The sequence below is a fragment of the Canis lupus genome, chromosome 24 (genome assembly GCF_003254725.2).
Source record: "Canis lupus dingo isolate Sandy chromosome 24, ASM325472v2, whole genome shotgun sequence".
Lineage (NCBI taxonomy): Eukaryota > Metazoa > Chordata > Mammalia > Carnivora > Canidae > Canis > Canis lupus.
This window is the reverse complement of record NC_064266.1, coordinates 34,376,193-34,403,125: the sequence shown is the minus strand read 5'-3', so window position 1 is coordinate 34,403,125 and position 26,933 is coordinate 34,376,193. Positions and strand designations below refer to the sequence as shown.

At 51.0% G+C, this 26,933-nt stretch overlaps 1 protein-coding gene and 2 long non-coding RNA genes across 25 annotated transcripts in view; 2 read left to right on the top strand and 1 right to left on the bottom strand.

Annotated features, from left to right (window-relative positions):
• ZMYND8 (zinc finger MYND-type containing 8) overlaps nucleotides 1-17,705 on the top strand; it is a 143,492-nt gene extending 125,787 nt beyond the window's left edge. For 16 of the 23 annotated variants that reach the window (XM_025470320.3, XM_025470326.3, XM_025470318.3 and 13 more), the window contains 5 exons: nucleotides 2,482-2,560; nucleotides 4,804-5,043; nucleotides 7,900-8,060; nucleotides 9,120-9,200; nucleotides 16,104-17,705. In XM_025470320.3, coding sequence (XP_025326105.1) covers nucleotides 2,482-2,560; nucleotides 4,804-5,043; nucleotides 7,900-8,060; nucleotides 9,120-9,200; nucleotides 16,104-16,328 — 786 coding nt within the window. In that variant the 3' untranslated portion in view covers nucleotides 16,329-17,705. The remainder of the gene's footprint in view (nucleotides 1-2,481; nucleotides 2,561-4,803; nucleotides 5,044-7,899; nucleotides 8,061-9,119; nucleotides 9,201-16,103) is intronic. The other 7 variants (XM_025470335.3, XM_025470332.3, XM_025470334.3 and 4 more) reach the window with 2 other exon arrangements.
• On the bottom strand, nucleotides 10,334-12,109 carry LOC125753556 (uncharacterized). Its single transcript, XR_007405666.1, has 2 exons — nucleotides 12,062-12,109; nucleotides 10,334-11,964 (listed from the first exon to the last, which is right to left on the bottom strand). It is a non-coding gene; the product is annotated as an uncharacterized LOC125753556 (long non-coding RNA).
• A 4,648-nt stretch (nucleotides 17,706-22,353) lies between the features above and the next one.
• On the top strand, nucleotides 22,354-25,773 carry LOC112674076 (uncharacterized). Its single transcript, XR_003145199.3, has 2 exons — nucleotides 22,354-23,560; nucleotides 23,948-25,773. It is a non-coding gene; the product is annotated as an uncharacterized LOC112674076 (long non-coding RNA).
• Nucleotides 25,774-26,933: the final 1,160 nt, after the last annotated feature.

Genomic DNA, 26,933 nt, shown 5'->3' with positions numbered 1-26,933 from the left:
TTGTCTAAGAATGTGTACAGAGAGCCTCCACAATTATGCGGTTACCTAGGGAATAGAATGGTTAAGACATTAAATTGTCCACTTATCAAGTGACCATTTATAAAAATAGGCCTCCTTGACCTTCCTTCCTTAGGCGAATTCATTGTAAGCCAGATGCAGAGGGGTCACCAGGTGAAATGACTAGTGGTGGGATTTTTTTTAAGGTCATTGAAAATAGTGTTGCAGACAGGGAAATTCCATGCAATCTGTGGGCCTACGAGGGCCTGGCAGGGTGAGGCTAGCACTCAGAAGAGGAGAAAAATCTCTGGGAAGGTATCCCAATAGGCTTTCAGCAGAGAACGATGTGAATATAAAGCTTTGAGAGAGGTCCTGAGAGGAATCAAGGAGTCCCCTGGAATATTTTGCTCATGTGACCCTCTTTATGATTAGGCCAAGGATGTCCAACAAGAAGGGACAATGTTGGCTTAGAACAGCCTCCCCTGACCCCTGCCATACTTCGTTATTTTTTAAAGAACTGGCATATGGTTGAAAATGCAGATCCATAAATGTCTCCCTTAAAACCTTGGGATCCAGATGTGTGCTAGAATTTTTCAGAATTTAAAGAGGCAATATATGCCCTCTCCGCCGCAACATTTCTGTGAAATATGCTTGTTCACGCCATGAGGGATAAATCAGGGTTTCTCAACCTCAGCACTGCTGACGTTTGTGCCAGATAACTCTCTGTTATGGGGGCTGGCCTGCCCATTGTGGGATGTTTAGCAGCATCCCTGGCTTCTACCTTCTCTTGGCGGTAGCACCCTCCAGTGTGACTAACCGGATATCTTCAGATGTTGCAGTGTCCAGAAGGGAGCTGGGAGGGCAAAATCACAAGTAGAGAAGGACTGTGGTCCTCAGACTCTGTAAATAGCCCCATAGCAGTTCAGGCTGAGTTTATTTTTTCCTGCCCAAATGAATTTTGTGCAATACATACCCCTCCCTCCAAAAATACCCTTTGGTTTCCGGAGACGTTAGGCTTGGAATTTCAGGTGAATGCCTGTGGATCCCACCTAAAATGTTACATGAATAAAACAAAGCTGTCTTTACTTGTTTTAGTTTCATTTTTTAAGACCAGAGTTCTAATCCACCCCTTCCCCCCCGCCTTTAAGATTTTATTTATTTATTCATGAGAGACACAGAGTGGCAGAGACACAGGCAGAGGGAGAAGCAGGCTCCTTGCAGGGAGCCCGATGTGGGACTCGATCCCATGACCCCTGGATCACGACCTGAGCCAAAGGCAGGCAGGCACTCAACCACTGAGCCACCCAGGCGTCGCTCTAATCAAACCTTTGATGTTTTTATTTATTATGAAAATCTGGTCCTTGTTTTTACTTTATTTATTCATTCATTCATGTTTAAACCCTCTGCCCAGGGCAGCCCCGGTGGCCCAGTGGTTTGGCGCTGCCTTTAGCCCAAGGTGTGATCCTGGAGATCCGAGATCAAGTCCCACATCAGGCTCCCTGTGGGGAGCCTGCTTCTCCTTCTGCGTTTGTCTCTGCCAATCTCTCTCTCAGTGTCGGTCATGAATAAATAAATAAAATCTTAAAAAAATAATAAAAGAAAAATAAAGATGATAAAAATAAAAAAGAATATGCAACAGTGATTTTGGGATGCCTGGGTGGCTCGGTGGTTGACCGTCTGCCTTTGGCTCAGGGCGTGATCCCAGGATCTGGGATCGAGTCCTGAATTGGGCTTCTTGCATGGAGCCTGCTTCTTCCTCTGCCTCGGTCTCTGCCTCTCTCTCTTTCTCTCTGTCTCATGAATGAATGAATGAATGAATGAATAAAATCTTAAAAAAAAAAAAAGAATAAACCCTCTTCCCAGTGTGGGGCTTGAACTCAACTCTGAGATCAAGAGTCGCCATGTTCTAGCAACTGAGCAAGTGGCTTTTCCTAGAGCCAGTGTTTCTTGGAAAAGATGGATAGCTGGTTTTGTTGACCCTTCAAAAATTGGTTTGAACTGTGCTCATCCATTATACGTGGATCTTCTATGTACTGTAAAATGCATTTTCTCTGTGTGATGGTCTTAACGTTTTCTTTTCTTGAGCTTACCTAATTGTACAGATACACTATCTAATACATGGAACATATATGTTTATCAGCTATTTGATGTTTTTGATAAGGCTTCCTAGGCTGTTAGTAGTGGGCTATTAAGTTTTTGGAGAGTCAAAAGTTGTATGTAGATTTTTTACTGCGTGGGGGTGCTGGCGCCTCTAACCCGCCTCATTATTCATGGATCAACTGTGTTTGGTTTTTGGAAATAGAACTTCTCTTGAATTTGGGGTAGTGCACTGGTGTCCACTTCTCTGGACTGCAGCATCCAGGCTGCTTATGCCTCAATCAGCCGTGTGGCATTGATTCTTACAGCTGGAGGTCGAGTTCTGAGCCCCATCGGTGAACCCGACCCAGACATGCCTTCTAAGAGTCTTACTCTCCCTCATTACAGATTCGCAGGCTGAGGATCGAGATAGAGAAGCTGCAGTGGCTACACCAGCAGGAGCTCTCGGAAATGAAACACAACCTGGGTGAGGCCTGGCAAATTGGTCTATACGGAGGAGGGTCAAAACAGTAACAGCAATAGCACCAGTAGCTCCTGTTTACTGAACTCTGATTTTGTGCCAGGGACTGTTTTAAGTACTTTCCCGTGAGATAACCTTTAAATTCTCATGAAAACCCTTCTTAGAAGGGGCTCTGTTATTCCAGTGTTCAGGTGAAGCTAGCAAGACACGGACATGTTGAGCAAGTTTGTTAGAGTCACACAGCCCAGCGATTCAGGTCTGGACACTCCTACCCATTGAATATGAGGCATTGCAAATTATCAAACACCTCCTGCGTGTTCCACGCTGCAGAGGAAGCTGTTTCATTGCTCCCTGGTTTAGACCTAGTGCTGTTTTGGCCTGCCATTCTGTGACCGTGTCATTAAAGGCTTCCCCCCCCACCAAAGTAGAGCATTTTCCTTCAGACCATCATGGAGTGTCAGGCTCAGAGTCTGAATGCTGGCAGCCGTCAGGTCTTCTTGTTAGGGCGGCATGCCCAGGCATGCCACCTGCTTGCAGCTGAGGCATGCTTCGCAAACTCGAATCCTTATGATGCCGCCTGGGGAAGGAGCCCTCTGCTCCTGAGTGTGTTGTCATGTAGGAAGTTTAGTTGGATGTGTGGCTTCTAGTTTTTCTATAGTTTCTCTAGTGAAGTCAAGGAATCTTGGTTTTTTTTCCAGAATCTCTTCATTTTTATTTTTTATGTATTTTTTATTGTTTTAAAACATTTTATTTGAGAGAGAGAGAGAGAGAGAGAGAGAGAGAGAGAGAGAGAGAGAGAGAACGTGCTCACAAAGGCAGAGGGAGAAGCAGAATCCCTGATGAGCAGTGAGCCTGATGCAGGGACTTGATCCTAGGACCGTGAGATGATGACCTGAGCTGAAGGCAGATGCTTACCCACCTGGGCCACCCAAGCGCCCCAGATCTCTCCATTTTTAAGTGATTGGCTCTCAGAGGTGGAGCGTCTGCCTTCCACTCAGGGCGTGATCCCGGAGTACGAGGATCAAGTCCCACATCGGGTTCCCTACATGGAACCTGCTTCCCCCTCTGCCTGTGTGTGACTCTGCCTCTCTCTCTGTGTCTCTCATGAGTAAGTAAATAAAATCTTAAAAAAAAAAAATGCATGAAGGCTGGCCAGAACTTGCCATGTTCTGCACGCTCCTCTTTAAGGGCAGTGGCAAGGGACAGAGAGGTTGTGTCTAGCACAAGTGCAAAAGCTTATTAATTTTCTTTCCTGGTGTTTTTCTAATTTTTGTTTTATTTATTCATTTGCTCATTCATCTTTCAGTTATTTATTTTTATTTTGAGAGAGAATGAGAGATTGCACATATGCGAAAGAGCCAGGGTGGCAAGGAGCAGAGGGAAAGGGAGAGTGAGAGGGAATCCTAAGCTAACTCCATGTCCAGCATGGAGCCTGAAGCAGGGCTTGTGATCTAAGCTGAAATCAAGAGTCGGATGTTTAATAGATTGAGCCATCCAGACGTGTCATCTCTCTTGGTGTTTTTAAAGGGATGTGTGTGTGAATTTTTTAATTCTAGGAAGAGAATTTTGATTATCAAAGAATCATTTTTCTGTTGGTGTGCAGGTCACTCCCAAGTGAATTGCACATGGACTTCTTGTGTGAATAGAAATGAGGAAATCTCAGTAGACTGAACAGTTTGATGGTTGATCAACCGTAATGATCCATCACAGGGCCCTATGTGGTATATTTAATCCACTGCCACTGAATATACTACTTGGAAAGTGTGTCTGAGAGCTAGTGCCAGCTCTGCCCTTATTAGCTGTGTGCCTCAGTTTCCTTATCCGTGAAAGGGATATTATAGGAAAGCTTGTCTCACAGGCTTAGTAGGAAGATGAAGTGAGTTGATACGGGGTGGCTTTGAAGGTATATTTGAGGATTTCCCACAGAATCACCATGGGACTCTGGTTGTCTGCATACTAGGCACCTGAATTCACTATCACGCACAGATCAACGTGATGAATGCTTATTTTACACAGATGCAGATACTGGGGCTTAGCCGGGCTGGGTTACTCGCCTGGGGGTGGGGGTGGGGGTGGGGGTGGGGGTGGGGGGGCGGTCACACAGCTGAGGCTTCTCTGAGTCAGGATCTGCACCCGTGTCTCTCGGAACCCATATCCTCTACTTCCTTTCTGATCTGGTCTGAGAAACTCTGAGCCCTGGGTTGGGGGTGCTGCTGATGGAGCTGGCGTCCTCTCCCCTTCTGTGTCAGAGCTGACCATGGCAGAGATGCGGCAAAGCTTGGAGCAGGAGCGGGACCGGCTCATCGCTGAGGTGAAGAAGCAGCTGGAGCTGGAGAAGCAGCAGGCGGTGGACGAGACCAAAAAGAAGCAGTGGTGTGCCAACTGCAAGAAGGAGGCCATTTTCTACTGCTGTTGGAACACCAGCTACTGTGACTACCCCTGCCAGCAAGCCCACTGGCCCGAGCATATGAAGTCCTGCACCCAGTCAGGTATGGCCACGCGAGGTGCACCCTGGCCCAGGCCACATTGGGGTGGGCATTCGCCTCCCCCGTGCAGGGCCCACAGAGCAGACTGATGTGGCAAGGCTGGTTCACCCTGCCCCTTGCCACTCTCGTGCAGGCACATAGCTGACCCTTGAGGCATGGCTGTTTGAACTTCAGGCCTCCTTTCTGTTACTTGCCAGAGTGTAGCTTCACGTGAGGTGCAGTGGTTCTCAATGGGGTGACTGTGATCCCCACCCCGAGACACCAGCAGTGACTGCAGACAGTTGAGGTCATCCTAACCGAGGTGGGTACTACTCGCATCTAGAGGGTAGAGGCCAGGGATGCCGCCAAGCACCCTATAGTGCCCAACTCAGTGCCCTACAATGAAGAATGATCCTGGCCCAAGATGGTGAGGTTGAGAAATCCTGCTTTTAAAGTAATTCTGGACTCATAGCTTTAAGTAACATGGATTCCTGATTCTTCTTCCTCTTCTTTTTTTTTTTTTTTTTAAAGATTGTACTTATTTATTCATGAGAGAGGCAGAGAGAGAAGCAGGCTTCCTGCAGGGAGCCCGATGTGGGACTCGATCCCAGGAACCCAGTGTCATGTCCTGGGTCTAAGGCAGGCAGGCGCTCAACCACTGAGCCACCCGGGTGTCCTGTGGATTCCCAATTCTTTTATATATTTTTTAAAGATTTTATTTATTTATTCATGAGAGACAGAGAGAGAGAGAGGCAGACACACAGGCAGAGGGAGAAGCAGATTCCATGCCGGGAGCCCGACGTGGGACTCGATCCTGGGATTCCTCTGGGCTGAAGGCAGGCGCCAAACTGCCGAGCCACCCAGGGATCCCCAGGATTCCCAATTCTTGTGTGAAGGAAAAGTCTTGGTTTTGGAACTAATCTTTGTCATCTCTTTCAAACACAGAACAAGCAGCCCAGAGGCCGGGAGCCTCCAGCAGGATACAGTGTCTAGCTAGAATTTATTTGCAATATTTTAAAAGTTAATTTTTACTTAACTTTTCATTTAATGTTTGGTTAAAAATATTTAACCAAATATTTTTAAAGTTAGCTTTTATTTCTGACAAATAGTAGCTTTATTATTTATTTTTATTTTTATTTTTTTTTAAATAGTAGCTTTATATGCCTAGAATTAAACGCCACCTTTTTTTTTTTTTTAGTATATGTGCTGCCGAAGCGAGCACTAAACGCCACCTTTTTTAGAGAGAGAGAGTGCAACCAGGGGAAGGGGCAGAGGGAGAATCTTGAGTAGGCACTGCTCAGCACAGAGTCCAACTCAGGATTCGATCTCGTGACCCTGAGAGCCTGACCCGAATCGAAATCAAAAGTTGGATCCTTTTGGCGCCCGGGTGGTTTGGTTGGTTGAGTGTCTCCCTTTGGTTCAGGTCATGATCTCAGGGTCCTGGGATCGAGTTCCGCCTTGGGCTCTCTGCTCAGCAGAGAGTATGCTTCTCCTCTCTCTACCCCTCCCCTTGCTTGTGCTTTCTTGCTCTTTCACTCTCAAATAAATGAAGGAAATCTTTAAAAAAAAAAAAAAAAAAAGTTGAACTGAACTCTAACTGAGCCACCCAGGTGCTTCAAAAAAGCCTCTGTTTTAATGTACTTATTTAATTAAAAATTACCTAAATAATAAGGTAGTGTATCTGTTAGACTGGCCAACTTTTGGAAGGTGATATATGAGTGGCCACGACTGAGGAATGCTCCTGAGGTCAGGGGTTAGCAAATTAGTTTTCCGTGAAGGTCCATAGAGTAAATATTTTAGGATTTGTAGGCTATGTGGTTTGTTGCAACTGCTCTGCTCTGCTGATTTTTGAATAAAGCAGTCATAGACAGTATGTAAGTGGTGGACATGGGTGTGTTCCGATAAAACTTTATTGACAAATAGTTGGTGCTAGTATGCCAACTCCTGCTCTAGACATCTTCTGTTGTTTTGTTATTTTAGAAAGGCAATATTGAAACATGTTGCTATGTCCTTCAGCCTTTAGGGAGATGCCTTTTTTTTTTTTTTTTTAAAGATTTTATTTATTTATTCATGAAAGAGGCAGAGACATAGGCAGAGGGAGAAGCAGGCTCCCTATGGGGAGCCCGATGCGGGACCCAGTCCCAGGACCCGGGGATCATGCCTCGACCCAAAGGCAGATGCTCAACCACTGAGCCACCCGGGTCCTTGAGAGATGTCTTCTCAATGGCTACATTACATCTTTTCCTGCAGTGGAGTTAAATTCTCCTAAGTTCTGGAATGTGTGTGATGACCCTTTTGTTGTTACTATTTCAAGATGGCCAAAATGTCCTTCAGGTTTTCTTTATTTGTGGCATTCTAATGTCTGTCTTTCTGAAATTCCTCTCAGATGCTCTGTTTTTCAGTTTGCCCATGCTCCTACCATCTCCAGATACCTTCTGCCTTTCACATCCTGTCGTTTTTTTCACCTGGATTTCCCTGCCTTCCTTTAGAAGGAAGCCAGTCCATGGGATGATATAAATAGGTGCAAAATTAGAAATTATGGAATGAATGGTCCTAGATGAGTGGTTACAGGCTGGCTGTGCTGATGGGTTTCATTTGTTCTGCTGCCATGCTTTTTGTCTCCAGAATGACTTAATAAAACTTGAATTAACGAACTATTAAAAATTAATATCCTTTTACCCACGGTCTGGAATTTCAGCTCCTGAAAAAGTGCAAAAGCCCCTGGGAGGGAGTGAGCAGCAGTTGCCTCTATTATGGGTGGTGGGTGGGTCAGAGTTGTTCTGGACCATGCCATGGCCCTGTGCAGAGTGGGGCTTCCTTTCGTTCTAGAGGCCGTGGCCCTCGGCTTATAACATGGCTTCTCTCTTTCTTTTCCCCCAGCTACCGCTCCTCAGCAGGAAGCAGATGCCGAGGTGAATACAGAAACACTAAACAAATCATCCCAGGGGAGCTCTTCCAGCACACAGGCAGCCCCTACGGAAACAGCCAGCACCTCCAAAGACAAGGAGTCATCAGCAGAGAAGAGCAAAGACAGCGGGTCGGTGAGTAGCCGCTCGCCTTTGGCCAGTGACATCAACACTTTGGGCCAGGTGGAGTCTCCGGACCCGTCCCTGTGCCTGCCACCTCTGCAAGTCCCATCTGGTAGGAGGTTTGTCTTCACGGTGGGGCAGTCAGACTTCTGCGGGGGGGTGACAGGCTTAGCAGAGCTTCTTTTCATCAGTGGGCATGCGGGTCTGGACAGAGGGACGTGGAGCCCGAGGGGACATTCGTGTGACTTGGCAGCCGCTCTGCGGGGACTCTCAAAGTTTACAACAGTGGTGTCCAGTAGAACCTTCCGTGGATGATGGAAATGTTCTGTGTCTTTTCTGCCCAGGGTGGTATCCACTGGCCACATGTGGCTGTTGAGCGCTTGACCCCTGGCTGGTGTGAGCAAGCACTCGCCCTTTAAATTTTATTTAATTTTAATTAATTTAAGTGCAAATAGTCACATGAAGCTAGTAGCTGCCATACTGGAAAGCCCAGGTTGCATGTCCTAGTTCCCAGTGTGTGGTATACGTAGCATGGATTGTACGCATAAGTAATTTTCGGTGGCACATTGATAACGTTTTACATTTGCAGTCAATACGTATTTATTTCAATGTGTATTAGGAAAGTAATAAGTCCCTATGTCATCAGAACCCTTCGATTTCATGGATAACGTTGCCTGGTAAGGAAGGGGTTAATGTGCAATAAACGTGAGCTGATAGCCTTTTTTGACGACATAAACCTCTTTTTCAGTAGTGGGCACAAATTTGGAAGGGTAGGCAGGTCAGGGAAGGAAGCAGAGGAAACAGTCCGTGTTCTAGAAGCCAAGGCTATCGAGTTGAGTTGGGCTGCCCCGTTACCATGTCCCAGCCTGTTCATTCAGGGTACGGAGTGCAGGAGAGCACAGATGTAGGGCCACCCCAGCTGACCTGGCCTCCCCTGCCGGGCACACCAGGCACGGGGCACCGAGGTGCCTGGGGGGCAGTGACAAGCACCCCCACGGATCCCTAGGCTTCCCTGGGGGGCGACATTGGCCCCTGTGCCTTGTGTCCATCTCTCTCTTTTTGTATTTTTAGACCCTCGACCTTTCTGGCTCCAGGGAGACGCCCTCCTCCATTCTCTTAGGCTCCAACCAAGGCTCTGGTATGTTGCCCCCGGTGGGTGAACACCGCTCTCACATTCCTCATGGGCAGAGGGGAAGCCATCTTCTCAGGGAGAACTCTTAAGGGTTTATGGCAGTGGTTTTCCAACCACTGCGGATCCTTAGGGATCTTTGGGGGTGCCCCGGGCAGGTCATTGGGGGGTTGAGGGAGTGGCTGGGCAAGGCAGCTTTCAGGCACCTCTCCAAACTGATCAGTCTTTACCCATGTTTGCTTTACCCACCTAAAAGTTCACGTGAAAGGAGGGTTCTTTTGCTGACCTGGGGTGGGGTAGAAGGTGCGCATTTTAGGTGGGGCAGTTCTTCTGTCCTCAGGGAAATGACCACAGTGAGCGAAACCATCTGGAACTCTATTCCTGAGGTCCCAACGCTCACATCTAGTAGGTGTGGGCCCTTGAGGCTTTAGAGAAAAGAAAATTTTAGGTGGACAATCTTTCTGTAGAAATCATTCCTCTTGGGGAATAACCTGGTAGGCAGTTCTCGGGTATTTTCTGGGACTAAGCTTTTAGTTTTTCTCCTCTGTGGGGGTTTGGGCTGTCTTCTATTCTAGCCCAAAGGGTCATTTCCCTGCCTCCTCCTAAACTAGTTGTGGGTGATTCCAGATGGTTCTCAGAAGGTGCCCCTGTTGAGGACGATGTGCTTAATTCAGGGTCCCTTAGCTCCAGGGTCTTTCTGTCCGCTGGATGGTTCTCTTCCGCTGAAAACCAAATGTGTTCCTTCCCTTCTGTGTGTTCATTGCACGGAAAGGAGGAGGAAATGATGTCTATTGTTAGCAGCGGTAGCTGGAGAAGGTTTCCTAGTGGGGCTAGAAGGTGGGTGGGCTTCAGGTTGAGGGGGTGGGTAACTTTAGGGAGATGGTGAGCTTCAGATGAAACACGATTGAACCGCCTGTTCAAAGAGTAGTCTTCCGCTACCTTCCCTCCAGTCTTCTGATAGACTCCCCGAGAACGGTTCCGTTTAGTGCTGTGATGCCTTCTGCACCTCTCTGATATTTCCTAGTTTCTTTTACCAAAGACAGAGCAGACTGCGTCTCTCCTGAGATGTTATAACTACCATTTGGTTTTCATTGTGTTTATTTGTAGAGTCCCTTCGATCTGGGACACGTTTTGTTGATTTTCTGTTAGCGATATAGGTAGTGATAGGAAATTTGGTTGTTTTTTTTTTTTTTTTTAATGTTTAGAACGAGTTTAAAATAAAAACACGGAATAAGAAGCAAGATGTTGGGAGGATTGTGGATGGGTCAGAATTGCAAAGGTGCAGAAGACCCAGGGTGGGGAAGCCCCGTTTCAGACAGGGAGTGCTGTTGAGGTTTTGGAGCAATGAACTGGGTTCAGCTCTGCATGGGGGACATTAAATGCCATCCTCACTCTGTTGTAGTGAGGAGGACGGCATACAGGAGTGTGGTTGGGGGATGTATCCTATCTGACGTAATAAGGATCCTATCTGACGTCTCCCAGGATCTGGCTGACTTTCCATAAAGGGTCAAATAGTGAATATTTTAGGCTTTGCGGGCCCTGTGATCTGTGTCAAAGCTGTTCAACTCTGCTGTTGAAGGAGGAAAGTCAACATAGATAATATATATGGCACATGAGTCACCCATGAGTCTGGCTGTGCCCTAATAGAAAACCGTATTAGAAAACGCAGGCATGGGGCACCTGGATGGCTCAGCGTTTGCGTGTCTGCCATGTGGCTTGGAGTGTGATCCTGGTCCCGGGATCAAGTGCCACATTGGGCTCCCTACAGGGAGCCTGCTTCTCCCTCTGCCTGTGTCTCTGCTTCTCTCTGTGTATCTCTCATAAATTAATACGTAAAATCTTAAAAAATAAAATAAAATGCAGGTATTGAGTTGGATTTGGCCCGAGGTCCGTGGTTGGCGGATCCTTGAAGCACATGGGTGTCCCAAGTGGGTGGGAATGAGAGTTCACATTGGAGAGAGGAGACCAGAAGCTCCGGAAGATGCTGGTGACTTGGTACTGGGTGGGTGGGGGCAGAGAATATAATCCCCGAGGAGCCTGGTGATAGGACGGGGTAGGAGGAGGGCAGGATCCTGAATTCCACTTGAGATTCTTGCTGGGGGAGGGGGGGCTCACAGCAGTAGGCTATTTGTAGATGGTTGGAGGTGTATGAGAGTTTGTCAAGTTCCCCAGGGCGGGGTTCTGTGCTAGGGCTGGGGATTTAAGGGTGAACAAAGCAAACAACCCCCGTCTTCATAGAGCTTCAGGGGAAGTCAGAAGAGCACTTGGTGCTCATAGAAGAGCATGAATCCATTGGACGCCTTAGAGCGTTTATTCCCAGCCTCTGTGAGGGAAGTTACTATTTCTGTTCTCCAGATGAAGAGGTTGAGGTTGTGAGAAGTTAACTCACATGCACAAGTCACTCAGTGAGTAATTATTGGAGCCAGGACTTCAGTCCAGAGTTCTCGGACTCCAGACATGCTCTCACCCACTGTGCTGGGAATGCTTAGGTTGACTCGTATGTAAATTTTCAGTGAAAAATGGGTGAATGTTGGGAATTTTGTACGGCTCAGCTACTAAGGCACTGATGTCTGGGGAGTGTCAGCACTGTGCGTGTGACCTCTCCCCTCCAACCCTGCTTTCAGATCTACTGATGCTTTCCTCCTTCCTCAGCTTCGTCTCCATGGCTCATTCTAGCAGCATCCTTCTTGCTCATGTAACCCGGCCTCCATGCCTTCTGGTTTTCTCAGCATGTCCGTTTGGCAAAACTCCACCTTGGTAAACCCCAGCTGGGCATCTGGTACTCACCTGCACACAAGCATCGGAGCTCAGCTGGGGAAGGTGGTGCAGGGGGACCCGCTCATTCCAACCCCCCCCCCCCCCCCCCAGTACCTCCAGTCCCCACCTACGCTGACCGCTATCCTCAGCTGTCTGCTCATCCTACCAGATCGGTTGCCTAGCAGCCTCTGTTCCCGGGTTCTCTGCTCTGTTTCAAACATCCCAGCTGTCCCTCGGCCACCACTGACCCACAGCACGTGGCGTTGCCTGTTCCTTCAGAGGAGCACAGCCCGGCACTGCCTGGCCTTCTAGCACCCCAGCTGTCCCCTCCCTGTCCTCTGACGTAGCCAGATGTCTTACTTTCAACTGCTTCCTTCCCACGGCAGTTATCTACCTACCTATCTACCTACCTACCTACCTATTTAAAAAGATGTATTTATTTGAGAGTGAGAGCATGTGAATAGGGGGAGGGGCAGAGAGAGAGAGAATCCCCAAGCAGACTCCCTTCTGAGCATGGAGCCCGATGTCTGGCTCAATCTCATGATCCCCGAGATCATGACCTGAGCTGAAATCAAGAGTCGGATGCCCAACCGACTGAGCCACCCAGGTGTCCCCTTCCCATGGCATTCAAATATCCTCCTCCTCCTATACTTCAGTTCCTTCCATGACACCATGCATCTCCTCCCTAGAGTGGAGCTACCCCTGGAACATTCTGCAGTGATGGCATTGTGATCTCTACGTGCACTATCCCCTGTGGTAGCCGCTGGCACATGTGGCTGTTGGAGCCTTGACCTGTGGCCAATGAGACTGAGGAGTAGAATTTAGCATCTTATTTTACTTTATCTGAATAGCACCGTGTAGCCAGCGGCTACCACATTGAACAGGACAACCTACAACCTGTCTTGTCTCCTTCCTCAACCCAGGTAGACGTGTCTCTAAGAGTTGTCGCTCCATCTTGTCTCTCTTGCTTTCTCTCTCTCTCCTCCGATCACACTGTGTGGTTTCTGTCTCTGCGCGGTCACCTCTGAGCTCTAAGCCATGAATCATGCTGGACATTTTAAATTTTAGATGGTGTTTTGAGCGTCTCCCAAAGATGGAATTGAAGGGACCTTCTCTGCAGGTCTTGGGTAAAGAAAGGGGTGCCCCCGGGGTTGTGCTTGGGAAGTGTCCGCATTTAGGATTCGGGCCAAGGCTGGACGGGAGGCATGGTGGCAAAGGGGTGCAGCACCCTGGAGCTCACTGTCAGGAACTGGAGAAGAGGGTTTTTAGGCAGCGTTGCCACGACATTCCAGAGCATGAGAGGAAGGGACACGAGTGGGACATGACCTGGAGGCCTGGTCAGGACAGCAGACTCGTGTCTTGTCATCTTCCTCTATTTCTCACAAGGCTGTTTGTGCGGGTGGTTGTGTGAAAGCAGAAAGACTGGCTTGTTCACTGCGCCTTCAAGTTCCTTGAACATCTCGTTGACTTCTGCTCGCTCTTGCCCTTGGCGGCTGTGTGGGTGAAATCTCATGGAGGGAAGTGGGCTGGAAGCCATGGGGGTTCCTGAGCTCAGGGGGTGCCTGGCGCTGGGAGGGTGGGGAGGAGGAGGCAGCCGGAGGCAGGAAGCCTCTAGTAGGGGGTATGCCCTTCCTTGTTGCTTGCCTGTCTTGTAGTTTTGAGATTTTAAAGCTAAACATGCATATAGTTGGAGAAAATAAAATTGCACAGGGAGAGACTGTTCCTAGGCCTGGTCCCCATTGATGTCTCTGGTACTTACGTCCTTACGTTACAAATAACCTATTTCCCTGTACTTCTATTCCTGGATGGTAGTTCTCAACATTGCTGTTGGCTTCTGGCTTTAGAAGATGAGAGTTGGGCTGGTCCATGAGCTCTCTTCTCCCCCTCCACCCAAACGACCTGTGTCACTGGTTCTGTGCTCTTGGGGATCCCTGGGTCGAATACAATGCTCACTCTTTAGTTGTGGTTCTGGCAGCTAGAGGCTCTTGTCCCCCCTCCTGTAGCTCCTCTCTCTCGGTGGCCCCTCTCGCCCTCCCCACTCTGGCTGTGTCCAGCCCTGTCGTCATGTCTTCATGCTGTCCCCGCCTGCCCCCGTTCCCCTGTGACCTCCCATCCTCAAGGTTGAAAATAGGTCATCTGCCCCTAACCGTAGTCTGGTCGGCCAGTGGCCAGTGGTCGAGCTGGAGAACTTAAGGCCAGGTTCCTGCCGTCACGAGCTTGCCGTTTATCACCGAGGCTCGTGGGGTACGGGGATTACGTGTCTGTTCTGGAACAGCCATACCTTCTCCTGGAGTTTCTGTTTTGTCCTTTTGTCATACTTGCAATTATTTCTGCACTAAGCTCTTCACTGTACCCGTTACCCCTTATGTTTTTGAAAGTCCTTTCATATCATTAATTTTTAAGATATTTAAAATTTAATTAATTATTCATGAGAGACACAGAGAGAGGCAGAGACAGAGGCAGAGGGAGAAGCAGGCTCCCTGCAAGGAGCCCGATGTGAGACTTGATCCCAGGACCTCTTGGGATCAGGTCCTGAGCCAAAGGCAGACACAACCACTGAACCACCCAGGTAGCCCATCATTTTTTTTTTTTTTTTTTTTTAAAGATTTTATTTACTTATTTTGAGAGAGAGAGAGAAGGAGAAGCAGAACCCTGCTGAAGCAAGGAGCCGTATGGGAGCTCGATCTTAGGCCCCCGGGATCATGACCTGAGCCAAAGGCATAAGCTTAACCAACTGAGCCCCCCCAGGTGCCCCATGTCACTGATTTTTTTTTTTTTTAAATGTCACTGATTTTTGATGCTTCGGTTTCAGGTGTTGTTTGTTAGGGTCCCGTCATTGTGGCTGAGGACATTGGCTCCCCAGTACCTCGTCTGTAGCCCCTTCCTCAGTCCTGACCACAGCAAGTTCCTCGTCCACCCTGCCCCACCCTGTCCTGGGTGGTAAAGGAGTTCTGATTCCCCCGAAATAATCCAATCCCTTGAGTGATGCTCTCCACCTTACTGTGGTTCTGGCATCTCTGTTTTCCCCTGGTTGAGCCAGGCTGTCGTCAGAGTTCGTGGTTCTGAGAATTGTGCTTTCAAAATGCTTAAGAATCCATGGCTCACAGAGTTGCTTTTAGGTCCTTGTGCACCTTAGCTCCCACCTGTCATGCCGTGCTGCGGCCAGTGACCCTGCTCGCGGTTTAACGGGCACGTTCAGAAAGCCCTAGTCCCCTGTGAGTCCCTGGGTCTGGAGAATGGAGAGGTGGATGAAGCAGCTCACAGTTCTGATCTGGTCCCTTCCTTGCTCACTCTCATTCTGTCTCTGAGCCTGGCAGCTGTTGGCTTCTTTCAGTTAAATACTATCATCCCACCTCAAGAAATTTAAAACAAAGGCTCATCCCAGGCTCTGAACCTGGCAGATGATCCGGGGCGTGATGGGGTCTTGGCAGCGTGCTGATGGGTCTCTCTGTCTGCCACACCCGCCTGCGCTGGGCTGCGTGACAGCTTACAGACCCCTTGTTTGGCTCTTCCATGAACTTCCTCCTGTCTTCCTCAGCCACTGTTCAGCTTCTTGTGGTGCACGCATCCTCGAAGCTGTCCTGGGTCTTACCTCCAGTTCTGTGTCCTTCAGTGACCTCTCGGTGTCCTCCTGCCAGGAGGCAGTGAGTCTTGTATTTCCAGCTGGATGTAACCATCCTTTCCTGCAGGTGGTTTGGTTATAGGTCTGTTTTCAAGTTGTCTATAAATTGATTAAAGAAAACACTGATAGAAGGCAGTAAATCAAATGCCAAATTTTGGTGCCTCTTTCAAAGAGGCCAGGCTCTGGTGCAGAAGAGCCTGGGGTGTTCGGTGTCGTTGTGTCGTGTCACACGGGTACACGGTTCCAGGTACCTCCCTTGGCACTTCTGTACCTTCCTCACCCAGCTTGGTTCTCCATCATGTGACACCCTACTGTTTTTCTGATTGGCTGTTGAATCCTAAAATGCTAAGTCATTCTGTCTTTGTACTCTGGAGACCCCCACATGTAGCAGAGTAGGTGATGGCACTGGTCTTGCTGCCCGGAGCGGGAGGGCAGAGCGGCGGCCCAGATAGGAGGCCGCATGTGCGGGCCCAGCGGTGGGCCACTTCTGCCTTGGTGGAGGTGGCTGGAGTGCTCAACACCCCTTTCTGTTGCTTTTCCCCTGCAGACCATTCCCGGAGCAGTAAGTCTAGTTGCTGGAGCGGCAGCGACGAGAAGCGAGGATCCACACGCTCCGAGCACAATGCCAGTTCCAGTTCGAAGAGTCTCCTCCCGAAAGAGTCTCGGCTGGACACCTTCTGGGACTAGGGACAAGTCACGACACAAGCCACCCACCCCGTGGAGGAAAAAAAAGCCAGACACCAGGGCAATAGGAAGCAGTAAAGAAACGTGAGGCAGAAGAGCCCCCTTCCGACTGCAGAGCTCCAGACACGTGGACTTGGCCTTTGCCCTTGGCGCAGAGGGCAGCCTACACTACATAGCGTCCGGCATTAGCATCAGCTGAGGACTCTGACCCACACGAAACCTATGCTTTAGCTGTAAATAATGTACAATTTGTGGATGTCCTTGAATCTAGAGTACCTTCTCCTTTTTATATTTGTATTGACTTTAACTTATAAAAAAAGAAAAAGAAAAAGAAAAACAATTAAAAAAACAAACAAAACAAAACAAAACAAAAACCCAACAACAAAAAGAATGTTTGGATGTTGGAAGAGGGATGGTCAGTCAGCCCGTCTGTCACCGAGGCGTGGAGACGGGGCCCTGGGGTTGTGGTAGCACAGCAGCCCTCGGCGCTGGATTGCCCCATGGGGAAGGGGAGGGGAGCGAGTCGTTTGCATTCAGACGTCTGTACGCAGCACATTGGGATCAGGAGTTCTGGCACAGATTCTGTGTTGTTGTGGGCACATCACACCAAGCCATTGGCCCCTTTCAGATACTACGTTCCTATGTTACAAAACGCAAGCTCTCTGGCCCAGAAGGGCACCCCGGGGCAGCTAGTTTATTTTGTGTGATTTCAATGATGACTACTCCTAAAAGGGAATAAGGTCCTTGTTTACAGAAGACAGAAGACAAGCCCCGCTCGGAGAGGAGAGGACGGAGAAAGCGTTGAGTCATAAGCTCTGAAACAAAGAGAAGTCTTTTCTTTGCTTTGTGGTTCCTTTTAAAACACACTCACACATACTTGGTAAGCGATGCCGTGCTTCTTGGAAGCAAGCACTCAAAGGCAAGGTGCACGCAGAGGACATTTGAGTCTGGGATGAAGCATGTATGTATTATTTATACGATGGAATTTTGCGTTTTTATGTAAGCATGAAACAAAAGGCAGCGTGAGAGGAAGCAAGACAGCGGCCGCGCTGTCCGTTACACTACGTATACTGTAGTACCATTTTGTATGTTGTGTAAAACAAAACAAAAAAAGCATTGAACAAAGCAAAAGGTGATGTATGTATATGAGAAAATTAATTGTACGATATCATTCCAGTACATTTTGTTGTACATTTTAGTCCTGTTTACTTTCTCTTCATTGTTGATAAGAGGATGCGAACTGTGTACAGTTTCCAGCTAGTTACCCATATTAGAAAAGAACTACACAAAGAGTATTAGAAGAAAAAAAGAGAGAGAGAGAACATTTGTGAATTGCAGTTGTCAAAAAAAAAAAAAATAGCCTAGCTGGCCTTATTTGTGAAGCATAATTGCTTTTAGCATATGGAAGTATTTTTTCACATTTTCTTTGTATAAAATTTGTATTAAACTTAAATATCTTTTTTGATGATGGTGTTTCTTTGTGACTGAGCCAGTGGACTCGCACGGTATGCTCTTTTGGGTTCCGCCCCCCCCCCCCCCCCCCCCCCGATTTTTTCAGATTCTTCACCTTTTTTTAATTAAACTGTTTTTGGAAAAATGGCTTGGTCGTCCTCAAATTTGCAGTTTTCCGCTTGGTCGGGATGGCCGGGTCGGGTCTGCGTGACCCAGCAGAGGAGGTCAGGGACGTCTCCACAGGTGGTGGACACATGATAAGTTAGGGCTCCCAGTTGGGCGCCTTTTCTGGGAAGTCCAGTTCCTTGGAATTTATTGACAGGGACGCCAACCAGAAGGGAAATCCTGGTCCATCTTCGCAAGACAATGAGGGGAGGGGACGGCCTTTCCGTGGGCAGGGTGGGGGCCTGAAGCTTACAGGAGTGGCGTGGGCAGTGTGCGACCTCAGCGCGGCTCGGCTACACCCTGGTCATCTAACTTTCAGGGGTCATAATCTATGTATTTTTTCCAACCATTTTAAAAATGGCTCAGCTCATGGGCCTTCTAAAAGCAGGGGATGGGCTGGATTGGCCCACAGGCCATTTGCTGAGCACTGCTGGGGAAGGAACAAAATGGGGACATTTTAAAATAACACTGAGGGGGCAGCCCTGGTGGTACAGAGATTTAGCGCCGCCTGCAACCCAGGGTGTGATCCTGGAGACCCGGGATCGAGTCCCAGGTCAGGCTCCCTGCATGGAGCCTGCTTCTCCCTCTGCCTGTGTCTCTGCCTCTCTCTGTCTCTCATGAATAAATAATATCCTTTAAAAGAAAAATAACACTGAGGGGTGAAGGTGGCTACTCTCCCTGGACCATGCTGGGGCTTCTCAGGAGGTGATGTTTGACCTGAGACCCAAATGAAGAGCTGGCTGTGGGGAGATGAAGTGGGTGAGCATCCCAGACGGGCTAGCAGGCACAAAGGCCCTGGGGTATTATTATACACTGTGAGCTTGACATGCCTGATGAGCTGGGGTGTGGCTGACAGGTGGAGAGGGCCCTGGATGTCCGTGGTCCGTGGTGCAAGGCGTTTACCAGGTGGGTGTGGGCCACCCTAATGTGAGCTGTCGGGCTCTTGTGGAAACAGGCCCAAAGGAGTAACTAGCTTCAGGCCACGAAGCTGGTGAAAGATTCTAATTAGACTCCTATTGAATGCTTTTTCCAATTAGTGGGGCATTGTTAATTTTTGAGTTAAAAATATTTTCAAAAATAAAATCTTAAAAAAAAAAAGGGATGCCTGGGTGGCTCAGTTGGTGAGTCTGCCTCCGGCCCAGGTCGTGATCCTGGAGACTCGGGATCGTGCCCACGTCAGGCTCCCTGCATGGGGCCTGCTTTTCCCTCTGCCTGTGTCTCTGCCTCTCTCGCTGTCTCTCATGAATAAATAAGATCTTTAAAAAAATATATTTTCAGCTTCTGTTCGCTGGGCCTTGCCTTCTCATGTTAAGACCACAGAGGCGGTGGACACAGCCCCACTTTAGGGGCTGAGGCTGTGAGCAGGACAGTGTCGCCCCCTGTTTTTTCAGTTCCTGCAAACTAGCCCGTCTGGCCCCCGGGCCCTTGCACTTGCTGTGCCCTTGGCCTGGCATACCTTTCTGTGGCTGGCATCTTGGATGGTCTTTCAGGTGTCACTTCTGAAGCAACCACTGCCTCCCTTGTTGCTCTCTGTCCCAGCCTCGTCCTAATTTTCACATCCTTGAGCAAAGTTCTTACACAGTTATGACTTCCTCTTGGGCGGCCCACTCACAGGGTTGCTGGGTAAGGGGATGGGCGGCCCGGCTCACCGCTGTGTCCCCAGGGCTTGCAAGGAACAAGGCTTCTGGCCGGGGTGATGTTTGAGCAGGGCAGCCTCAGCCTTCCTCCCGGTGAGGTCTCCCAGCACCCTGGCCCTGCACCCAGGGGTCTCAGCTACAGACTCCCAGGGAAGGAAGCACCCGAGGAGGAAGTGGTTTACTCAGTGGTAGAGACATTGGTGCTTTAAAAAAATTTTTTGTTTTAAAAAAGAATTTATTCATGAGAGACACAGAGAGGCCAAGACACAGGCAGAGGGAGAAGCAGGCTCCTTGCAGGGAACCTGATGCAGGATTCGATCCTGGGATTCCAGGATCATGACCCGAGCTGAAGGCAGTCGCTTAGTCCCTGAGCGACCCAGGCGTCCCAAACATGTTGACCATTTATTTGACTACGTGCGTGCATCGCCTTTGGGGTGACCTGGGTGTGCTCCCGGTGCCCCCACCCCCACTCCCGGGCCCCCTCCCGCGCACCCCCCAGGCTGTGCATTTGCAGGCGCCTCTTCTCTCCCTTGGGAGGCATGTCGCAGCCTCCGGGCACGGCTCCTGCGCCCCAAGCGCTGTCCCCAGGGGCCCCAGGGCGTCCTCCAAGGCTGCACCGGCGTGTCTGTGAGTGGCCAGACGCGAGGGGGAGCACCCCTCTTCCGACAGGGCCTCGCGGCATTTCCGGATGCCCGAGGACGCAGTGGGGTCGGCCACGGTGCCCGCCACATCTTGGCGACCGCCCCGCGCGGGGCAGGACCCGCGGCGACCCGGAACGCGACCGGGCACTCTCGCCACCTGGCGGCCGTCGCCCAGAACTGCAGCCCCGGAGCCGGAGCCGGAGCCGGAGCCCGAGCCGGGCCCCGGGGACACAGGTGAGCCAAAGCCCTTCGCTCAGGTGGCAGCTGCTGACCGAGCTCTGTGTCTGAAGTAAGCACTGAACAAACCCAGGGCGGCCTCTGTCCTCATCTGTGTGACATTCCCCCGGGGAAGCAGCCACATATGCCTCGAATACAGTCCCCGGTGGGGCCGACGTGCTGCAGGGCGCTGAGCCCCGTGGAGGGCAGGTGCCTAGATGGGGAGCCTAGATGGGGAGCCTGGGGTCGGCCTCTCCGGGGAGCTGGCCTTTGAGCAGAAACCCGGAGGAGGGGGTCCCGAGCCCCGATGACCAGGGCGGCGGTGGTTCGTGCTGGGGGAACCCTAGAGGCACCTGGGGAGATGTAAAGTAACAAATTCGCTAAATGCCGAGACCCTACCCGCTTTCCCGGAATGATGTCATCTGGCTCTCCGAGGTGGGGTTTGCGCATCCGTCATTTAAAGCTTCTCAGCTGATCCTAATGGGCAGCCAGAGCCGAGTGCCACTAGCCTGGTTGGAAGAACATTCCGAGTAGAAGGAAGGACAAATGTAAAAGGCCGGAGGCCAGGACCTGGCATCTTCCAGGAAGAAAAGGCAGGCCAGTGAGGCCAGAACAGAGGGATCCCAGGTGGGGGCGGGGCTGATGGGCTCAGAGAGGGGGAGTGGGAGGCCCGGGTGTTCCCTGGGATCCAAAATGGATGAGAAGCCAGGTGGGGTTTGTTTTTTTTTAATAGCTTTATTGAGATATAATTCATATACCATACAGTCTACTCATTTGAAGAGTGTAATTCAATTTTTGGTATAGTACATTATTAATTTAAAAATTGTAGTAAAAAAATATATATATAACAAAATTTGCCCTTTTAGCCATTAAAAAAAAGATTTTACTTATTTAAGAGAGGCAGAGACAGGCAGAGACAGGCAGAGAGAGGCTGGCTCCCGGTGGGGAGCCCGATGTGGGGCTCGATCCTGGGACTCCGGGATCACGCCCTGGGCTGAAGGCTCAACCACTGAGCCACGCCGGCGCCCCTAGCCATTTGTAAGTGTACAATTCAGTGGCATTAATCAGAGTTGTGTTTTGAACATAGAAATGTTTTGCAGACTTCAGCTTCCCTATCAGGGCACATCAGGACACCCAAGTCCAGGGAACAAGGGTCACCCACCACATTCCTCCCAGCGTCCCCGGGTGGGCTCAGCGCCTATGCCGAGCTCCGTGCGGAGGGTTTTCCATGCGGTTACCTTTTGGTCTTCATGATAACCGCAGGGGGCAGGCCGAGGGAAATGACTCGCCCAGGGTCACACAACAGGTTGGCGCCAGAGCCAGGATTCAAACCGAACCACCCAATTCCCAAATTAGGGTCGTTGACCCATCAGACGACACTGCCCCCAGGCCTGCGGCACGGCGGCCAGTTTACAAGATGCCTCCCGGGGTCCCCTCTTTCCCTGACTCCCCTCCACCGTCCACGGGGGTGGGTCTGGTTCTGCTCTTCATGCGGCTGGAAAGCACACTCGAGGCCTCCATGAATTGAAAGGGGGTCGGGGTTTCAGCTGCAAACACCACTGTAGCTAATCTGGCAAGAGAGGAATTTATTAAAGGGTATTACGGGGCTCACAGGTGCCCGGGCGGGAGGACCGGCTGCGAGCGCACAGCCCCAAACGAGGGCCGAATTACACAGCAGGCCCTTCCCGTCACTGCCGCGGGGCCCACACATGGCAACTCTCGCCAGTGACACTGGGCGTGTCCCTCCTGCCTCCTTGCTACGCTGGATCCCACACCTGAGAATGCGCTTTGCAGAATGCGCTTGCAGAACGCCACCGCTTCCACTCGCAGGGCCTCTGCCCCGGGCAACCCAGGTCCTCGGGCCTGGTCAGCCGGAGCCGAAATGCCACTCGGGGTATTTGATTGGCTGAGTCTCCAGCTGGGGCTCTCTGATTGGCTGAGTCTAGGTCACATGCTCCCGTCCTGGCTGCAAGGGAGGCTGGGAAGGCGGGGTTCGGGTGGCTTCGGCGGCCGACTCCTGAGCTTGGAAATTGCCCGAGCGAAAGGCCTGGGGTCGGCACGGGCACGGCCGGCGCCCGCACAGAGCTGCCCAGAGTCGGTCAGGCCGCCAGTTGTCGGGAGCGGGCACAGCCGGAGGGCGGGGCAGTAGGCCTGCGGCCCTGGTCGCCGCGGGGTCGGCTAGGCTGGAACTACATTTCCCAGAATCCTTTTCCCGGAACGGTGCCGAGTTAGGATCGCCCCAGAGGGGGGACAAGTGTGAGGTCCTGAAGGCGGAAGGGAAGCTGCGGCCTCTCCTCCGGCAGGGTTGCCGTGGCCGGCCGTGGCCCCGGACTCCAGCCCGCCCTTGCTGTCGTGTGTGCCGCACGCGCGTCTGGGGCTGACTCCTGGCCGCCGGCAGCCGGCCTGCCCCCGGGGTGCCTGCTGCAGGGCCGCGGTTCCCAGCAATCCCGCCCCGCGGCTCAGGTTGCCGCCTTGGTGACCCCGGGCGCCGCCCTTCCCCAGGTGCTCTGGCCCGTGGGCCACGTGGGGCTGCTTCCCTGCTTGGATCCGACACGCGGTGCGAGTTCAGGGCCTCAGGAGGCGGGCTGGGCCGTGCCGTGCGGGGGCCGGGCTGCTGCTCCCGCGGGCCGCCGCCGCTTCGCTCGGGTCCGCACCTGCAGGCCGGGCCCTGTGTGCAGCTCCGCCGCCTGACTCAGTGCAACCGCAGCTGCCTGTGGCTCCTGCGTGCTCCAGACCCCCGGCTGTACGGGAGCCTGGAGGAGATGCTCAGCTTCCCGGCCTCTCCACTCAGGAAGGTGCAGCAGAAGGAGCAGCTATGGTTGAAGGCCGAGCAAGTCATTTCTCACCCAGATTGGGGCTGGGGATCAAACCCTGGGCTCAGCCTGCCCCAGGCTCCCTTCAGGGCATGATATTAATGGAAAACTAGTCCCTCCGTGGCCCAGCAGGTGCCCAGCAGGTGCCCAGCAGGTGCCCAGCAGGTAGCCAAGACCAGGTGGGCAGGGCTCTGGGCAGCTTGTTAGGTTGCCCAGTACGGACTCTCGAGTACCGACCTCGGTCCGCTTTGGTGAATGGAGAAGGCGGCTTCACTTACACAGCATCTTTTACGTTCCAGGCAATTTATGTGCTCCGAATCCTCATAACCTGGATTTTGCTGCTGAAGAAACCAGACCCAGAGAGGTCGAGGAAGCTACCTGAGGTCACACAGCTAGGTAATGGCAGAAACGACTTGAACCTAGTCTGATGAGAGAAACGAATGTCTGCTCTTAACCATTACTGTCTTTGTCGTCATTAGAGAAGCTTTTGTGTAAAAGCCCCTTCCCTTCCTCCCTTCCTTATTAGGCACCCATTCTCTGCTGGGCATTTCAGGCACCAGGGACACTATGGACAAAGAGAGGTAGCCACGGGGTAGTGATAAGATGGGAGTTGCCAACTCTGCTCCCAGGACCAGGTGGAAGGCAGACACTAGTGAAGCCGGTTGGGGGAGAGTGGACACAGACATGTGTTTTTTTTTTTTTTTTTTTATATCAAACATCTGTTTTCTTGAAACTTGTAGTTCTTTTGGTTTAGTTCTTTTTTTTTCCTTCCACTTTTGATAGAAAAATACGTCTTCACTATGACAAAAAACAGCTGCCATGTGTGATGGTAGGTGGCGTGTCCGTGGCAAATGGCGAGCCTGGAGACCAGTGACAGTAGCAGGGCAGTTGTGGAGCGGCTCCAGCTGATTGTGTGCCCCTGTGGGCTCAGTGTCGCCATATCCTCTGCTTTTTTGGGGGAGAGAAGTTGAAAATGTGAATTTTGAGTTAAATCTCTCAAGCTTTAAATAGTTGGATCAACGTTTGAAAGCCTAATGTGATGAGCAGTGAAACATCTCTGGGGGCCAGATCTGGGCTGTGAGCCACCAGTTGGCAGCCTTGGGCCGAAGAGCAATGATTTAGCAAAGATGCTGGGTTGGGGTCTGAGCTCGGCCACATTCCGGTTGCCAGGTCAGAGGCAAACCACAACACCTCTCTGGGCCTCGGTTTCCCCCTCTGTAACGTGGGGCTTGTGAAAACCACAGTTCATTGGATGATGTGTATTGTTTAAAAGCACAACAGGAACGGGATAGAGGATAACAGGACACATCAGGGGTAGGCATCGCTTAGTGAAGCCCATTTTAGACACACAGTGTGGACACATTCGTACTTACGTGCACGTACATAGATGTATGCTCTCCTTGGTTTGATGTAATACGCGCCCCTCACTGTGGAGCACAGTCAGAAAAGTCTAAAAGCCACTGTGCTAAGTCCTGGTCACGTCTGCACGCATTCAGTGCTGTCTGCAACCTGTGAGGTCGGTTCTATTGTCACCCCCATTTTACAGCTGAAAAGTGAAGTTCAGAGGGATGAAGCTCCCACAGGTAGGAACAGGAAGAGCTGGGATTTAACCCACGGCCGAGATCCTTCCCCTCCAGCAGGGCCACGGGTGCTTGGGGGGATGGAATGAGCTAACGCAGGTCAAGGCCTTAGCCCAGTGCTGGGGACACAGCAGGTACTTAGTGTGAGAGGCAGGGCTCGCGTCTGCAGCTTCTCCTTCAGCCACACCAGGTGGCCAGCAGGATCCAAGGGCCAGATGGAAGAGGCCGCGACTCTGCCAACACCGCTACCCGTGGAGGGGGCGGCGTCTGCAAGGGCATCTCACCCACAGCCAGAGTTTACCAACTACTCATTTTGTGCCGGATACTTCATGCTGAATTTTATGATCGGTATTTGGCTGGAGTCAGCTTATCACTATCCCTGCATGAACTTCAGGATATAAAAATAAATCCCGATGGTTTTTCAAACTGTGGTTACATGCACATTATTAGAGCAGCTTGTTCTTTCAACTCCCAGGGCTGTGGTTGCAGATTGCTCTTCAGGCCACCATAGTGTCCACTTGCCTCTACACTGGGATCCCCACTGCGGCCACCGTGGGTCAGCTTATCGACTCTTAGGCCTGAACATGTTGATGGCGCTGCCATTTGGTCAAAGAAATCCCGGAAGCATGGGGATGGCCTGATGGCAATACTTTCTGGATCCTTTCAAGGGTGGCCCTGCATGGTTTCCAGGCCGGACTTCGGGTGGCACCTGCCTGCGGGTGGGCCCAGCTGTGGGGTCGCACTGCCCTCTGGTGGTCACCGGTGGGCATAGCTCTGCCAGCACTGAGTGGGCATGAATGGGGCGGAGAGTGGGCTGGGAGGCGCATCAGGGATCAGGATAGGGGTGGAATGTGAGTAGAGGCTGGGAAAGGCCTCCAGGAGCCTTTTGGGGTCCTGGAAGCCTCTTCCATCTTGATCTGGACTGTGGTTACCCAAATATAATCCTGTGTAAAAATACATCAAGGTGCATGCTTGAGCTCTGGGTGCAAACTGTATGATTATAACATGAAATTTAAACCTCTCCTTTAAGTTCATGAGGAATCCTTGTTTTTTGTTTTTTTTTTTTAAACATTTTATTTATTTATTCATGAGAGACAGAGAGAGGCAGAGACACAGGCAGAGAGAGAAGCAGGCTCCATGCAGGGAGCCTGATACAGGACTCGATCCCAGGACCCTGGGATGATACCCTGAGCTGAAGGCAGATGATTAACCACTGAGCCATCCAGGCATCTCAATCCCCGTTGTTTTTGACTGGACACCCTAATTCCATCATTCCCCCTCCAAACCATTCTCCCCATGGCAGCTAGAGTCATTTTTTAAAATGCCAATCAGATCATGCCATTCTCCTGCTTAAAGCCCTCTGGTGTGTTCTCACTGGATTTAGAATGCAATCCAGACTCTGGTAAAATCCCAAATCCATGTCCAAAAGGATCCGAGCACATCTGCCTGGGCCTTCCCATCTGACCCTGTGACCTTTGACCTTGCCCCCAGCCTTTCTCTGCTTTCCCTCCAGCTGGAAAGCTTTGCTTGCCCACAGCTCTGTACTTCCTCATCTCCCCTTGGAGTGCTTGCCCTGGATTTTGGATTTCCTCCCCACGCAGGCCTGAGCTCCAGTGCCACCTGCTCAGAGGTGACCAGGCTGTCTGCAGTGTCCCCACACCATCCAGTTACTCTGTGCTACATCACCCTGAAGCTTCCTTCTGCACTCTGGCCAGTGTCCAAGAAGAGAGCAGCCCCCACAGCACTGACCCTGCAAGTCCATGGCGTATACTCTCAAGGTCACCATCTCAACCAGAACAAAAAGACAAGACCCCCAGTGACCTCCTGGACAAGGGGTGAACCCTGAATGTTTCACTGGGCAGATGCCGTGATCTCTTTCAAAAGGTTGTTATTAGGGTCTCCCCTCCACCCCTTTTTAAAGTAGGCTCCACACACAGAGTGGAACCCAGTGTGGGGCTCGAACTCACGACCCTGAGATCGAGACCTGAGCTGAGATCAAGAGTTGGACGCTTAGCCTGCTGAGCCACCAGGATCCCCTTAGGCTGGCTTTTTGCAATTGGCTGGCTTAGGCCTCCCCCCCTTCCCCTCCCTGTTGAGGGTCTCACTGCTGCTTCTCTGCCGCCCTCTGGGTGGTTCTTGGAAGGGGACTTGGCTTGTGGCTCAAGCCTGTGAGCGGGGTGTGTCAAGGA